We start from the raw sequence: 18,821 nt of genomic DNA on the forward strand, positions 1-18,821 counted from the left end.
GGGGGGTTGTTCTTCATAATCATTACTAACAACTCAATGTCTTGTGCCATTAACATAGCACTAATCAAAGATATTCTTCGATCCCACTATCTTCTACATCTATTGACAGGAGATGCATAACTTCCAAAGTCTTCAACAGCTAGCCAATCAGTGGAGATCTTTGATTGATTAGTTGATGGAAGAGAAGGGTTGATGATTGATGAACTGGACTGGAATGGACTGGACTGCTTTGCGTAATCATATAATCAGTTTACCAGATGATTTGAAACAGTCAATATCCACATTTAAGGAATCCGAAATTCTTTGCCACTGAAATTCCATAGCCGGAAAACTGCTTATATATTGCACTCTGGTTCTTGATGATGAGCCACGCACTCTCAATTACAAATCAATCCTATCAATTAACAAATTTTTTAAACTTGATGGAGCCATCAAAAAAGCATTTTCAAGCGTCCAGCTCTTTTGTCCTTGTGATTCTTCTCTCATTCTTCAACTTGCAGCGTCTTAACTTGCTTAGTTTAGCAACAGCAAGCCCTGTAGTTAGAGGAAATGACACTGATCAACAAGCTTTACTCCAGTGCAAAGCCAAGATAACTGGTGATCAACTCAACATTATGGAGTCCTGGAATAGCTCCATTCACTTCTGTCAATGGATCGGTGTTACATGCGGCCGCAAGCATCAAAGAGTCACCAAGTTGAAACTTCGATTCCTCAAACTCTCTGGATCATTGTCACCCTACATTGGAAATTTGAGCTTCCTCAGGGAGTTGGATCTTGCGGCCAACAGCTTCCACAACCAAATTCCTCAAGAAATCGGTGGTTTAAGAAGACTGGAAACATTAGACCTCTCCAATAACTCCATCAGTGGTGAAATTCCGTCCAATTTATCTGCTTGTTCTAAGCTTATATTTGTTGATATGACAAACAACCAGCTAACGGGAGAAATACCTGCTTTGCTGGGTCTCTTGTCAAACCTAAAAGTATTGGGTTTTTTCAACAATAGTTTGAGAGGGAATATCCCACCTTCACTGGGGAACTTGTCATCGCTGGAGAGACTTGGTTTAACGTATAATGCATTAAGTGGGATTATACCTGAATCTTTTGGACGACTGAGAAACCTTTCATTTTTCGCCATATTCGGAAATGCGATTTCTGGTACTGTTCCTGTCCCAATGTTCAATCTCTCCAATATTAGAATTTTTGATATTGGTGCAAACAAGATTGAAGGTACTCTTCATTCTGATTTAGAAATCAATATGCCTCATGTTGAGTACTTTTCTGTAGGGGATAACCAAATCTCTGGGCAAATTCCACTTTCAATATCCAATGCCCCGAATTTGGATGTTCTTCAATTTTATGATAACATGCTCGATGGAAATGTACCTTCATTAGAAAAGTTGGATAACTTGTTTAGGCTTGAACTAGGAGGAAACCATTTGGGACATGGGAGAGAAGGTGACTTGAACTTTCTTTGCACTTTAGTCAACAATACAAAACTAGGATTTCTATCTTTAACCGAAAATAATTTTGGAGGGGAATTTCCAAAATGCATTAGCAATTTTTCTAGCACACTTCAGGGTTTATCGATGAGTTGGAACAACATTTTGGGAAAAATCCCGGATGAGATTGGAAATCTCATCAATTTGGAGGTGCTAGACTTAGCAAAAAATCAACTATTAGGACCCATTCCCTTTGATATTGGGAGGCTTTGGAAGCTAAATATATTTTACGCTCACAGTAATTATCTCTTTGGCACTATTCCCCACTCCATTGGAAATTTAACAGAGTTAACCGAACTCGTTTTATATTTTAACAATCTTCAGGGCAGCATTCCTTTAGGTCAAGGTAATTGCAAAAATTTGATTCTACTGGATCTTTCTCATAATAATCTTAGTGGGCCAATACCCCCCGAAATACTAGGACTATCATCCTTGTCCATTTTACTAAGCCTATCGTCAAACTCTTTGACTGGTAAGCTTCCTGTTGAAGTAGAAAAACTGAAAAATCTAGGCCAACTGGATGTTTCTCACAACAGGTTATCTGGTTTGCTTCCAAACAACCTTGGGAGTTGTGTAAGTCTGGTCGAGCTGTATTTGGAGGGCAATTTGTTTGAAGGGCCAATTCCTCCATATTTGAGTTCATTGAGGGGGCTTGAGGCATTCGATGCATCCAACAATAATCTTTCTGGTGGGATTCCAGAATTTCTTGTGAGGTTTGGGACATTAAAGTACTTAAATCTCTCTTTCAACAATTTTGAAGGAGTGGTACCAAGTGAAGGAGTGTTCAAGAATACAAGTGCTATATTTGTTGAGGGAAATAATAAGCTTTGCGGAGGCATCCCTGAGTTACACTTGTCAAGATGTAACTCCAAAGCATCATCAAAAACTTCCCTTAAATTGAAGATCACAATAATTGTTGTGATTTCAGGAGTGACTTTAGTATTCTCTATTCTGCTCATAATTTGGTTTAGAAAGAAAAAAGAGAAGAAGCCAACGACAACTCACGCAGAAAATTCCCTTCTACAGTTATCATACCAAAGCATCCTAAGGGCTACAGACGGATTCTCCCCTCAGAATTTGGTTGGTTTGGGAAGTTTCGGATCTGTGTACAAAGGAATTCTTGAAGCGAATGGAGCAGTTATTGCAGTAAAGGTGCTTAATCTTCTGAATCATCGAGCTTCCAGGAGTTTCTTGGTTGAATGCGAGGCTTTGAAGAGCATTCGACATCGTAATCTTGTCAAGGTATTAACAGCCATTTCAGGTATCGATTATCAAGGCAATGATTTTAAAGCATTGGTTTATGAGTTCATGGAAAATGGAAGCTTGGAGGATTGGCTACATTCATCTGTTGGCATGAATGAACCAGAGACGATGAGAAACCTAAGCTTCATTCAAAGAGTTAATGTGGCCGTAGATGTTGCTCATGCACTGGAATATCTGCACCATCGTTGTGAGACGCCGATCATTCATTGTGACCTCAAGCCAAGCAATATTCTACTCGATGAAGAAATGGTTGGCCATATCAGTGACTTCGGCTTAGCAAAAATCCTTTCTGGAGATGAGCTTAACTATTCTGCTAATGAATCGAGCTCCCTTGGATTAAGAGGAACTATCGGCTATGCTCCACCTGGTACGTTCACTTTTTTCATTTCTTTCATTATTTAAAAGAAAAAAAATCCATCTAAAAGCAGTCTTGTTGTATATTTAGAGGTTTTCCACTACAATTATTTATATATGTATTTTGTGACGAATTAATAATAGAATATGGCATGGGAAGCGAGTTGTCAACAAATGGTGATGTATATAGCTATGGCATCCTCTTGTTAGAGATGTTAACAGGGAAAAGGCCAACGAATGAAAGGTTCAAAGAAGGTTTAAGTCTTCACAACTTTGTCAAAGCTGCTTTGCCCAATCGAGTGGTTGAGTTTATAGATCCCATTCTTCTTCAAGAGAGTGTCAGAGGAGGAACAGTAGGCGACATCACTCTTAATGAAAACAACCTGGGAAACGACAAATATCTTCAATGCTTGAATTCGATATTCAAAATAGGACTCACTTGTTCTGCTGAATCACCGAGTGAACGGATGGACATGAGTGATGTTGTTACCAAGCTTTGTTCTATTAGGGACAAGCTTCTCCGTCCAACTCGATTGTATCGTGGGATTAGAACTGCATATGATGCTAAACCAACAGGTAATAATGTCTTATTATCTTAGCAAAATACTCGATCATTTCATCACTTAAAGGCACATTTCGGCTACTTTTCTGATGACATGATGTGCTTAAGTAAATCCTTGTTTCTTAAGTTGCAGGCATCTAAGGGGTGGTATGGATGACTTGAGATGCTTAGGTCCGGAAAAGTGCTCGCTATTCTCTTTTCTTTTGTTCACATTCCACTTAAAGAAACGAGAATAAATATGGAGTTTTTCCAGTACTAGATCCTCCTCAAATCAGACTTTTGTAACAATGTTGTTCTGGATCTTATTGTATCAATAATGTTATTGAACATGTCAATCAATGGCTATTCATGGGAACTTTATGCTGTTGGAATTGATAATCTTGTATTATATCCCCAAAAGGTCTTGAACAATAAGACTAGCGGTTCTTTTTCTTTTCTTTCAATGAACAGCAAATTCAACTGTTGTGTCGATGTATCGACATCAAACGGCAAAAACCCATTATGAAAATCAACCCACTATAAAAATATAGAACCCTCATTGACAAGGAGAGAAAAGACTTGACATACAAGCAGGGGTCACTACCCACTGCATATATGTATTGACAGAAGTTTCAAAAGGGTTACTTCCCATATTTTTACTTCAATTTTGCTTTTTTTTTCCAACAAATAAAAAGAATAAAAATATTGTTATGAACTAAATTCAATGACTATTTCATAGTTGAATGAAAAAGATTAAAAACCATTGATTTTAATCACTAGAAATAGGAATAACTTGATTCTGTAATCCCTCCATTTTTTTGCTCAGCCTATCATTCTTCCATTGCTAATTTTGAATTGCTAATTTTAATCAGTTTGTTCTATTTTGGTCACCCAACTTTACGAAATTAAATATTATATTCACTCTTGCAATCAACTTAGTAATAGACTTCTAACATGGAGTTTTTTATTGGCCTAATAACAATTTAAGTCCTGCACTGTTAACACATTCTATCAATTTGTTTCTAAATCTAAAAAAAAAAACAATAAATTTAGCTCTCAATGTTTACAAATTTTATCATTTTAGTTCCATGTCTAAAAATTACAAAATATTTTTAAAAATATTTTTATATTTACTTTTAAAATTTTTAATTTATATTTAACTTTTTATAATCCATATTTACTTTTTCTCATCAATGAAAAACCCAAAAATTAAAATTATTTTTTATTCAATATCTTTTAATTTAATTCTCTTTTTCTTTTGCTACATCTCAAATGCCTCATTAAACCCCCAAAAAAAAAACTCAAAATTAACAAATTTTTAAATCTAGAAAAATGGTTGGGTTGATAACACCGACTACGACGGCCTTACTCTTTGCTTCAGAGATAGTACCATATTTAGGCTATAGTGTTCTCGTGTTTTCACCATTTCTAACTCAAGCATTGGAGAGAGATTGTAGGTCAAGGTCATGGCATGCTTTGCTATTTCCAACTTCATCAATTGAATGAAAAATAGAACAAAAAGGAAGATACTATTGGAAGTCATTTTAGGTACAAAAATCTTAAAAATATTTTTATACTTTTTATGCTTTTACAATCAATATTTACTTTTTAAAATTTTAATATATTTTTAACATTTTTATAATATTATATAATTAGGACTCAAATGAAAAATCTTGTAAATATTGAGGACTAAATTTGTTATTTTTTTTAGATTTAAACTCAAATTGATAGAATATGTAAACATTGGAGGACTAAATTTATTATTAGGCCAATAAAACAAACCTCACGTTAAGCAACTAAGGGAAGAGTAATAAACATTAAAATTAGTAGCATCATATCTAAAAATAATTAAAATTAACAATAAAAAATATGTTAATTAAGTATCAAGTATTTTATGTTCTATTTCGATTAAAATTTCAATGGATTTCGATTCTTCCGATGTGTTCGATTTATTTCGATCAATACAAGTTTGTACCAATATGTACCGGTCCATACCAGTTTATACGATTATATATTTACATATAAATATATTCTTGTGAATGTAATAGAGATATATTTGCTTGTATATATAATATATAATTATTATTTTGACCAAAAAGATATATAATTTATTAACAAATTAAAATTAGAGTATAAATATATGGGTTTGTATTCGGTACACTGAAAGTGTATATATTTTTTATTTCACAAGTAACATTAAAAAATTGACATGTTTCTCTTTATTTTTAAATATTTATTTTTTAAATATTTTACTAAACTCTCGTAGCATACTTGCATTTGTAGAGTCTAAAAACTCCACTGACAATGTACCAAATAATTTCTTATAAATATATAAAACATGTAAATGTATATATAATTAATAAAAAATTAAAAATTAAACTATAAATATATATATTTACTTAAAAATATCGATAAACTCAAACCTATACCCACTAGATAATAAAGTTAAATTATAGTGGTAAATTTATATTTAGTTTAAAAGTACAATGACAAATATTAATTAAATAAAGTATAGTGGCCTATCGACTGGGTTCGAATAATCTTTGTACAAAAAAAAAGGTATATTGGCAAAATTTCAATTTAACACAACAATAGTCATCAAATTATTCAGTTCGTTCTATTTTGGTCACCCTATTCTACAAAATTAAATATTATAGTCACTCTTGCCGTCAACTTACTAATAGCTAGATGTCTAACATGAATTTTTTTATTGGCCTAATAACAATTTTGGTCCTGCAATGTTAACACATTCTATCAATTTGTTCCTAAATCTAAAAACAATTCAATAAATTTAGCTCTTAATGTTTACAAATTTTATCATTTTAGTTCCAAGTCTAAAAATTACAAAATATATTTATATTTAATTTTAAAATTTTTAATTTATATTTAACTTTTTTATAATTTATATTTACTTTTTCTCATCAATCAAACATGTGTAAAACCCAAAAATTAAAATTATTTTTTTATTCAATATCTTTTAATTTAATTCTCTTTTTCTTTTGCTACATTAGTTCATCTCAAATGCCTCATTAAACCCCAAAAAGAAACTCAAAATTAACAAATTTATAAATCCAAAAAAATGGTTGGGTTGACGACACCAACTATAACAGCTTTACTCTTTGCTATCTAGATAGTGCCCATTTTAGGCTCTAGTGTTCTCATGTTTTTACCATTTCTAGCTCAAGCATTGAAGAGTTGTAGGTCAAGGTCATGGCATTTGTTATTTTCAACTTCATTAATTGAATGAAAAAAAGAACAAAGAGTAAGATACTATTGAAAGTCATTTTGGGTACAAAAATCTTAAAAATATTTTTATACTTTTTATGCTTTTATAATCTATATTTACTTTTTAATTTTTTTAATATATTTATAATATTATATAATTAGGACTCAAATGACAAATCTTGTAAACATTGAAGGCTAAATTTATTGAATTTCTTAGATTTAAATTCAAACTGATAGAATATGTAAACATTGGAGGACTAAACAAAGCTCACGTTAAGCAATCAAGGGAAGAGTAATAAACATCAAAATTAGTAGTATCATATCTAAAAATTAATTAAAATTAACCATCACAAATATATTAATTAAGTGCATTATCAATTTAATTACACGTGTATTTATTTTATAGACTTTAAATTTGATGCAGCTTGTTCTTACCAATTCAAAATTTTATGAATATATCTATACAATCATAGTCAATATATTCATGCAAATGTCAATTACATGCAGCCACATGACCTTCAAAATCAGCAAACTTGAACCAATTGACAAAGCAATGTAAATTACAAATCAATCTCATTAAACCAATCTAAACACCAATCGATATCAAGTAGTTTATGTTCTATTTCAATTAAAATTTTAATGGATTTTGATTTTTCCGATGTGTTCCGATATATTTCGATCTATATCAGTTTGTATCAGTATGTACCGATCCATACCAATTTATACGATTATATAATTACATACAAATATATTCATATGAATGTAATTGAGATATATTTGCTTGTATATATAATATATAATTATTATTTTGACCAAAACGATATAATTAGAGTATAAATTTATGGGTTTGTATTCAGTACATTGAAAGTGTATTTTTTTTTATTTCACAACTAACCTTAAAAAATTGACATGTTTCTCTTTATTTTTAAATATTTATTTTTTTAATATTTTACTATACTCTCGTATCATACTTGTATTTGTAGAGTCTAAAACTCCTCTGATAATGTACCAAATAATTTTCTAAAATATATAAAACAAGTAAATGTATATATAATTAATAAAAAAATAAAAATTAAACTATAAATATATATTTACTTAAAAATATCAATAAATTCAAAACCATACTCACTAGATAATAGAGAAGGGGTTGTATGAAACTGTGATTCCATGTCATCCTTATCTCTTTCTAATAGGGGAATGACAAATCAGATTTTTCCTATTAATTTTTAGCTTTTTTATCCTAAAAAACTCAAATTCAACAAAAAAAATTCTAAAAATCAAGAAGAAAAATCTGACTTGTCATTCTCTTATTGGAAGAAAAAGAATAGGGATAACGTAGAATAACAATTTTATACAATCCTTTCTCCTAGAGAGGATAATAAAACCAATACGCTTACTGACCACTATCATTAAAATGAAAAAAGGAAAGATGGATAATAAAATTGAATGTATAAAATCATCTCACGACTCGAGCTTTTTAGAAGCTGTAATTAGTCATTGGGGCAATCCTAAACATTGATAGATTGCAGTTGTCAAGCATTTGAGAAAAAGAAAACGCTGCCGCCGATTTTAAAAGGATAAATTACACCCTAAACCCTCCTTATTTATTATTATTTTTTATCCTCTTTTAACACCAAAAAGCTTTACACCTGTTCAATGCCTAGATAACTGGTGATCAACTCAAGATTATGGAGTCCTGATCCATTCACTTCTGTCAATGGATCGGCTTTACATGCGGTCACAAGCATCCAAGAGTCACCAAGTTGAAACTTCGATTCCTCAAACTCTCTTTTGTTCGGAATATGGTACATTCCGCTTAAAGAAAAGAGAATAAATATGGAGTATTTCCAGTACTAGATCATCGTCAAATCAGACTTTAGTAACAATGTTGTTATTCTATTCTGGATTTTATTGTATCAATAATGTTATTGAATATGTCAATCAATGGCTATTGAATATGTCCAAAATGTCTTGGAATGATCATGGCTACGTCCTTGCTGTGTCTTTTTGCATAACTCAAGGCGATTAAAATGGCTCTCGAGGCGTATGATAAGCTGTGTTAATTGTTGAATTTGACTCGGTTATTGCAAACTCAAGGGTGATGAATCATCCTTAGGACTGTAAACATGATAATTTGCGAAGAACAACCAACGAACACAGTGAACTACATCAGCTAAGCGATTGAAGCAAAGAAGAGAATGAAAAACCTTGATAGAAAACAGGGCTACTCTTCTTATTCCTATGACTCTGAAAACAGTGGTCGAGCATTATCTATACAAGTACTCAAAAAATAAAAAATTAAAAATAATTCTAAAAAGTGTAATGAGTGATCAAAACGAAAAATTTGTGACTTAAACAAGTATAAACATAGCCGTTCGCCAAGTTAACGGTAAGTGACCAAATTGAAATATTATTAAAATTAAGTGGCTAAAAGATAAAACTATCTAACGACATTGTTAAATTTAATTTTTTTTATTTTGATGATCAAAATAAAATTTTACTAAATTTAGATCACCATAACCCAGTGCTCTTTCATTCTTTTTCCTTCTCTATTTGGTTGTATGTGAAATAATTAGACATTTTGGATGAAAGCTTAATCAAATACCAAGTTTTCCTACTCCTATTTCACATCTTTAAGATAAAATTAAACATTTTTCCTAAATAAAATAAGGATAAAAGATAAAAGCTAATGGTAGCTAAATTCCTAATAAAATATCTTTATAAATAATATTTAAATAAAAATATTAAAATAAAATAATCGTAAATTTTAAAAAATCGTGTATGTCAAAATACTACTTTTATGACCAAATTTTTTTTATGTAATTCCGTATTTTCAGTTGTTCTCCACATTTTAGGTTTGCATTACACTTATAAAAATCGAGCAATAAACACCTAATTTAATAACATCATGTCCAAAAACTAATTAAAATTAACTGTAAAAAAAATATGTTAGTTAAGCACATTAACTACACATATATTTATTTTTACGTGCTTTGAATGATTAAACTTTCTGATCAATTTAAAATTTCATGAATATATGGATACAATCATAGTGAATATATTAGATGAAATTTTGAATTGTGTTCTTTCAATCTATATGCCTTTTTTTCTTTTGTTCTTACCAATATGTCTTCTTATTATTGGAAGACCATTTTCCTATTCAAAAATTAAACACCCATTGTCAATTGGGGTTCCATTATTTTCAATGTGGGGCTCCATGCTTTGGACCCTGCTGAGAGTATCCTCAACCATTCTCATATACTAGAAATTAATGATTTCTGAATATATAGATTTATAGATGTGAAATGTAGAAAGTGCTAGTAAAAGTCAGCATATATCCGTGTTTATTCAAGTAAGTATGAAATAAGTTAAGCAAGGAAAAGCCCATGCAAATGTCATCGGAAAACTTGAACCAATTCACAAGGCAATCTCAATGACAAATCAATCTCATCAATTGCTATCAAAGTAATTTATGTTCTATTTTGATTAAAATAAGTATACTGACAGTGTATTTTTCATTATTTCACGAGTGCCCTTGAAAAATCGGCATGTCTCTTTATTTTTATAAAATATAAATATATAGCTTTGTACAGGACATTTGTCAACCCCCTAACACTACTTGTAGAGTGTAAAAACTCCACTACCAATGTACCAAATAATTTCCTATAAATATATATGTTAAATCATTTAAACCTATATATAATTAATCAAAAAACTATAATTTAAACTATAAATATACATGTTTATGTAGAAATATTTAAAAATATGAATAAATTCAAAATTATACACCAAAAATATTGATAACAATACATACCCAGACAAAACCAATAAGCCTACTATACAATGCTGACCACCATAATTAAAATGAAATATAAAGATATTGATAATAAAATCGACTGTATAAAATCATCTCAGGACTCAAGCTTTTTGGAAGCTGAAATTAGTGATTGGGGCAATATGAGACGTTTCCATTAGGTTGACAATCCTAAACATTGATTGATTACAGTTGTCAAGCATTTGAGAAATAAAAACATACTTGAATCAACTCACATAGGAGAATATCATACTTCCTAAACTACTTATATATTGTACTCTCAAATACGAATCATTTTCATCAATTAAGAATTGTTTCATGTTGATGGAGCTACCCAAAATGTATTTTGAAGCTTCCAACCCTTTTTTCCTCGTTTACCTTCAAGTTATAATTCTTCTCTCATACTGCAACTTACAAGGTCTTAACATGCTTTGTTTAGCAACAAAAAGCCCTGTAATTAGAGGAAACGTGACTGATCAACTTGCTTTACTCCAGTTCAAAGCCAAGATAACTGGTGATCAGCTCAAGATTATGGAGTCCTGGAATAGTTCCAGTCACTTCTGTCAGTGGCGTGTGTTAACATTAATGGAAGACAATTAATAATGGTTGCCATTAACATTAATGGGAGACAATCAATAATGACAACCACCAACTTTGGAAAAGTGGCAAGGGATAATTTTTTTTTGGTCCTTAAGATAATGGGTTATTTATTGTTTGGTCCTTAAACCTCAACTATAAATAGGCCTTCTCATTTCTCATTTCAATTCATCCCAACCAATCTTTCTCTCTTAGTTTTCTTTTTCTCTCATTTGAGAATTCTTAAGGAATTCTATTTGTTTGTAATATCTTGGAGATAGTAAAGTTATCATCTGGTGTTAGTGCCCGAGGACGTAGGTATAATTTACCGAACCTCGTTAAAACTCTTGTGTTCTTTCTTGTCCTATTTTTCTTTCAATATTTGAGGGTATAATAGTAGTATTTAATTGTGCTATTAAATTACTGTAAAAGGGATATTCTGACTAAGGAAAGACTTGGTATTTAAGAGATCCTTGTGATCCACCTCTCTTCCCTGGGAATTGAACTTTGTGTGATTTTTTAGTACAATAATTTACACGCTTCCGACCCTATTGGAACAACAAGTGGTATCAAGAGCCGAAGGTTAATCGTAGTATGCTCTGTGGTTGCAGTTTAAACTGATCTTCCACATCAGAAAAGATTTCCTTAGGTATATTGAAAGATTATGGAGAAAACGGTCGGTGTAGGAGCTTCAACATCGTCCATGTGGACAAGACCGACAATTGCAAATGCAAGACTGGCCGTGGAGATCTTTGATGGCACGGGCCATTTTGGTATGTGGCAAAGTGAGGTTCTAGATGCCCTTTTTCAGTAGGGTCTAGACATTGCCATTGATGAAGAGAAACCAGATGATGTACAGGAGAAAGATTGGAAGGCGATCAATCGGTTGGCATGTGGCACAATTCGATCATGCCTTTCTCGAGAGCAGAGGTATGCTTTTTCAAAGGAGACTTCTGCAAATAAGTTGTGGGTGGCACTTGAAGAAAAATTTTTGAAGAAAAATAGTCAAAATAAGCTCCACTTGAAGAAAAGACTGTTTCGCTTCACATACGTCCCAAGTACCACAATGAATGATCACATCTCCAAATTTAATCAGTTAGTCACTGATTTGCTGAATATGGATGAGACATTCAAAGATGAAGATTTGGCTTTGATGCTGTTGGGGTCACTTCCTGAGGAGTTTGAGTTCCTAGAAACTACTCTACTTCATGGCAGGAGTGATATATCTCTGAGCGAAGTCTGTGCGACCTTATACAGTTATGAACAGAGAAAGAAGGACAAACAGAAAAACTCAATCAGAGATACAGAAGCTTTAGTAGTCTGAGGTCGTTCATACACTCGGAAGAAAACTCAAAAGGGGAGATCAAAGTCAAAGTCCAGACTCGGGAAAGATGAATGTGCTTTTTGTCATGAGAAAGGCCATTGGAAGAAAAATTGTCCAAAGCTGAAGAATAAGGGAAAAGCTGCTGTAGATGCTTGTGTTGCTAAGCATGATACTAGTGACTCTGAACTATCACTGGTTGCATCATCATCGTCGTTCCATTCAGATGAGTGGATATTGGATTCGGGTTGTACCTATCATATGTCCCCTAATCGGGAGTGGTTCTCTGATTTAGTAGAACTAAATGGAGGAGTTGTTTATATGGGCAATGACAATGCCTGTAAAACTGTTGGGATAGGTTCAATCCAATTAAAGAATAAAGATGGATCAACCAGAGTTCTGACTGATGTTCGGTATGTGCCCAGTTTGAAGAAAAATCTCATCTCATTGGGAGCCTTGGAATCCAATGGTTCAGTTGTTACTATGAGAGATGGGGTTTTGAAAGTGACATCTGGCGCACTTGTGATATTGAAGGGCATCAGGAAAAATAACTTGTATTACTACCAAGGTAGTACAGTTATTAGAGCAGTCGCTGCAGCTTCCGGCAACAAAGAATTGGACTCAATACAGTTGTGACATATGAAGTTGGGACATGCCAGCGAAAAATCCTTGCAAATTCTGGCAAAGCAAGGATTGTTGAAAGGTGCAAAGGCTTGCAAATTAAAATTTTGCGAGCATTGTGTTCTGGGAAAGCAAAAGAGAGTGAAATTCGGTACTGCTATCCATAATACAAAAGGTATTTTGGAGACATGATAAAATCTTATTCCAAGTTTCTTGTATTATTAAAACAAACAATTTTAACAACCAACACTTGAACCAAAAGATAATTTTAACAAGAACTTATTTATTTTGGTTAAACAAAATGTAAATACATCATACCTACATACAAGTTACTATCACTTGGCCAATATCTTGATGGTATGTCATTAAGACTTTAGATGCATAAATTAATAATAATTAATGCTAGTTGCATCATCAATTGCAACTCGCTTTGCAATTAAACGATGTGTAACCTTTTGCCTACATAAAAAGATCTGTTAATGTGTTTATGTGTACGAATTAGAGAGAGCACTTATTCTATTTTTTTTATGGAAATTTGTTTTTGTGTAAAATACTTATAAGCATATTGTTTCATATTTAATTTGTAACTAAACTTTCAACGAGTAAATCATTAGGCAAAGCACGCAAATGTAGAAAAGATTTTCAAATTGCATAACTAATTCTTGTTTCCATCTTTGCTAATTTGCTCTTTCAGTTGTTTATTTAATTGCAATTTAATTTACAACAAACAAATCAACACTACCAATTTATTTTTGCTCGAAAATATTCAATTTGATTCGATAAATATAGGTGTATAATATTTTATTATCGAAGAGTTTTTTATTTTAAAAATCAAAGTAAAATTATTATATGTCTATATTTTTATTTTTTTCAAATAAATATAATTAAATGATTACCATGGATTGATATATTTTAAGGAGTTAAATATAAAATTAGTACTCGAACTTATACATTTCTCCTATATTGGTACCTATAGTTTTTTTTGTCCCTAATTGGTACTTGTTGTGCGGAAGCGTGTAAAAGAGTAAAATTATTGTATTAAAAAATCACACTAAGTTCAATTCCCAGGAAAGAGAGGTGGATCACAAGGATCGCTTAAGTACCACGTCTTTCCTAGCCAGAATATCCCTCAATCGTAATTTAATAGCACAATAAATCACTACAATCACACTCACAATTCATGCAGAATAATACAATAAAGAACACAAGAATTTAACGAGGTTCGGCAAATTTTGCCTACGTCCTCGGGCACTACCAAATATATTTCACTCGAAAATACAAGTGTGAATTTACAAAGAGAGAGAGAGAAAACAATGCCTTAAGTAGAGAATTGCAAGTTTGAGATACAGAATGAGAGATGGTCATGCTTATTTATAGTTGAGGTTCAGGGATCAACTTGCAAAGTCACTTTACAATTAGGGATCATATATTGCAAATATCTCAGATTTTATTATGCCAATATCTCGGTACCTATATCTTTGACTTTCCAATATTTGATACCCATATCTTTGACTTTCTATTATTTGATACCCATATCTTTGATTTTCCATAAATATGGATAATTCCCAATAATCTCCACCTTAAAGATTTGATTCGAGTAATCTTATCTTCACACAATTCTCTCTGCCTTTGTCAACAACACTTGATAGTGCCTTCTTCAGCTGTTAAACATGCAGAATATTGATCAAGTTCAAACAATGTTCGAACTTGATTGTTGTTACCACCTTGGTCATCATATCTGCGGGATTATCTGCAGTCTTAATCTTCTGAAGGTGAATTTTCCCCTCATCAATAATTTCCCGCAAAAAATGGAAACGTACGTCGATATGCTTTGTACGTGCATGATATACTTGATTCTTTGCTAAATGAATAGCACTTTGACTATCACAATACACATTAATATGCTCCTGAACCAATCCCAAGGTTTTAACCATACCTTGTAACCAAATAGCTTCCTTTACAGCCTCTGTTACAGCCATGTATTCAGCTTCTGTGGTTGACAACGCAACTGTAGACTGCAGTGTAGACTTCCAACTTATTGGTCCTCTAGCAAGAGTAAACACATAACCAGTGGTTGATCTCCGTTTGTCCAAATCACCAGCATAATCAGAATCAACGTACCCAACAACACCTTTACCAAGTGTAGTATCCTGCTTGAACAGTAATCCAATATCCATGGTCTTATGAATATACCGTAGAATCTATTTCACAGCTTGCCAATGTCCTTTTCCAGGATTATGCATATACCTGCTCACTATACTAACTGCCTGTGAAATGTCGGGTCTTGTACACACCATTGCATACATCAAGCTACCTACTGCATTAGAATACGGAACCTGTAACATGTATTCTTGTTTCGTATTTGTCGAATGAGATAGTTGTGCAGAAAGCTTGAAATAAGAAGCCAACGGGGTACTTACAGCTTATGTCTACTCGTTCATGCCAAACTTCTATAGTATCTTCTTTAAATATTGCTTCTGAGACAAACTAACTCTTCCATGAGCTCTATCCCTACATATTTCCATGCCAAGGATCTTCTTAGCTTCACCTAGATCTTTCATCTCAAACCCAAGGTTGAGTTGAGTCTTCAATCTCTCAATTTCAACTTTACTCTTAGATGCTATCAACATATCATCAACATATAAGAGCAAGTATATGAAAAATCCTTCTTGTAGCTTCTGAAAATACACGCAATGATCAAATTTACTTCTTGTATACCTTTGGCCTTTTATGAACTGATCAAATCGCTTGTACCACTGCCTCGGAGATTGTTTCAATCCATAAAGTGACTTTGTCAGTTTGCAAACCCAATTTTCTTTATCAGCAACCTTGAATCCATCTGGCTGAGTCATATAGATTTCCTCTTCCAAATCACCGTGTAAAAATGCGGTCTTCACATCGAGCTGAACTAGTTCAAGATCATATTGCGCAACTAAGGCTAGTAAAATCCGAATAGACGAATGCTTCACAACTGGAGAAAATACTTTATTGTAGTCTATTCCTTCTTTCTGAGCGTAACCCTTTGCTACCAATCTAGCCTAGTATCGAACTTCATTCTTATCAGGAAATCCTTCCTTCTTTGCATATACCCATTTGCATCCAATTGCCTTCTTTCCTTTGGGTAGTGTCACCAACTCCCAAGTCCTATTTTTATGAAGAGACTGCATTTCTTCATTCATAGCTTGCTTCCACTTTACACCATCAGGGTTACTTCTTGCTTCTGTGTAAGTAGAAGGAACATCATCATCTGCAATTGGAAGTACATAGGCCACCATATCATCAAAGCGAGCAGGCATACGAATCTCTCTTCTTGGCCTTCTATATACAATTGAGTCATGTTGCTGTAGAAGTTCTTGGGTCGAAACTTCTTCATCATTTGTTCCTTCAATATTAGCTGGATCATCATTAACCTTTTCAAGCTCCACTTGCTGCAAAGTGTCACTGGTTGTGTTATCCTTTTGTGAATCATTGTTCTTCATCATTGTTGATTCATCAAAAGTCACATCTCTACTGAAAATAATTTTCCTTGTATCAGGACACCAGAGACAGTATCCTTTTAGTCCACCAGTTATATCCATGAATAATGCTTTCTTTGCTCTTGGGTCTAACTTAGATTCTTTTACATGATAATATGTAGTGGAACCAAAAACATGTAAAGAATCATAGTCAGTAGCAGGTTTACCAGCCCACCTCTCCATAGAAGTTTTTCCATTTATTGCAGCTGATGGCAACCGATTAATTAGATGGCACGCATATGTTACTGCCTCAGCCCAAAATTCTTTGTCCAATCCAGCATTGGACAACATACATCGAACTTTCTCCAGTATAGTCCGATTCATACGTTCTGCCACCCCATTCTGTTGTGGTGTATCTCGAACAGTGAAGTGTCGTACAATGCCTTCATCGTGACATACTTGTAGAAATGGGTCATTCTTGTACTCAGTACCATTGTCTGATCGAAGTCGTTTGACTTTTCGACCAGTCTGGGTCTCCACCATATTCTTCCATTTCAGAAATACATCCAAAACTTCATTTTTCCTTTTCATTAGATACACCCATACTTTTCTTGAATAATCATCAACAAAAGTAACAAAACAGTGCATACCTCCCAAAGAAGCCACTTTAGTAGGTCCCCACACATCACTATGAACGTAGTCCAGAATTCCTTTTGTATTGTGAATTGCTGAACCAAATTTTATCCTCGTCTGCTTGCCCAGAACACAATGTTCACAGAATTCCAATTTGCAAGAATTTACACCTTTCAACAAGCCTTGCTTCGCCAAACTCTGCAAAGCTTTTTCACCAGCATGTCCCAATCGCATATGCCATAACCTGGTAGCCTCTGAATCTGCATCTTTCGTAGAAGCTGTTGATGTTGATCCAATAACTGTACTTCTATTTAAATAGTACAGATTATTCCTTCTTGTGCCTTTCATCACCGTCAATACCCCAGCTACTACCTTTGGTAATCCATCTCTCAAAGTGATTGTGAGCCCTTTAGATTCTAGGACCCCTAATGAGATAAGATTTTTCTTCAAGCTAGGTATGTAGCGAACATCTGTCAAGACTTGAATTGAGCCATCGTGATTCTTCAATTGGATTGTACCTACTCCCATTGTCTTACAAGCGCTATCATTGCCCATAAAAATAACTCCACCTTCTAGTTCTTTAAGACTAGAAAACCAGTCCTTATTAGGACACATATGGTAAGTACATCCCGAATCCAAAATCCACTCATCTGTATGACATGCCATTGCCATGCCAACCAAGCTAAAGTCTGACTCCTCATCATGCTCCGCTAGACATGCATCAGAAATAGCTTTACCCTTTTGTAACTTAGGACAATTCTTTTTCCAATGCCCTTTCTCACGACAAAAAGCACATTCATCTTTGGCTGGTCTCCCTTTGGACTTACTCCTTCTACCAGATTTGTTGCTGTGCGAACGACCTCTTACTGTTAAGACTTCTGTAGTTGTATCTCTGTGATCTTTTTTATCTTTCTTTCGAGTCTCAGATCTATAAAACGCACTACAGACTGCATCAAATGTGATTGTATCCTTCCCATGAAGCAATGTGGTGGTAAGATGATCATATTCATCAGGAAGAGAATTCAACAACAGTAATGCCTTATCTTCATCTTCAAATTTCTCATCCAAATTTAGCAAGTCTGCTAAAATTTTATTGAATGAGTTTACATGGTCATTCATCGATATACCGGGTGCATACGTGAATCGATAAAGTTTCTTTTCATATAAAGCCTATTTTCAAGACTTTTTGTCAGAAACTTTTCTTCCAGTGTATCCCACAACTTCTTCGCTGATGTCTCCCTCATGACAGAGTATTTCTGCTCCTTGGCCAAACATAGGCGAATTGTTTCATATGCCTGTCTATTGATCTTGGCCCATTCCTTGTCATCCATCTTGTCAGGTTTTTCTTCAAGGGCTATATCCAGCTCTTGCTGACATAAGACATCCAGGATCTCACATTGCCACATACCAAAATTATTGGTACCATCAAATTTCTCTACTTCAAATTTCGCATTGGTCACAGTAGTCTTTGTTGATGACGATGTCTTTTCCATTTTTTCTCCTCAATCCCAACTACAGT

The 18,821-nt window shown here is 33.4% G+C and overlaps 1 protein-coding gene across 1 annotated transcript; it reads left to right on the forward strand.

The window, feature by feature from the left end:
• The first annotated feature begins 422 nt into the window (after window positions 1-422).
• LOC107939513 (probable LRR receptor-like serine/threonine-protein kinase At3g47570) lies at window positions 423-4,094 on the forward strand. The gene is made up of 2 exons (XM_041102034.1): window positions 423-3,692; window positions 3,806-4,094. Exon 1 carries the CDS (start codon window positions 423-425, stop codon window positions 3,162-3,164), a length of 2,742 nt encoding a protein of 913 aa, XP_040957968.1. The 3' UTR covers window positions 3,165-3,692; window positions 3,806-4,094.
• Window positions 4,095-18,821: the final 14,727 nt, after the last annotated feature.

The sequence above is a fragment of the Gossypium hirsutum genome, chromosome D10 (assembly GCF_007990345.1).
Source record: "Gossypium hirsutum isolate 1008001.06 chromosome D10, Gossypium_hirsutum_v2.1, whole genome shotgun sequence".
NCBI classification, from domain to species: Eukaryota; Viridiplantae; Streptophyta; class Magnoliopsida; order Malvales; family Malvaceae; genus Gossypium; species Gossypium hirsutum.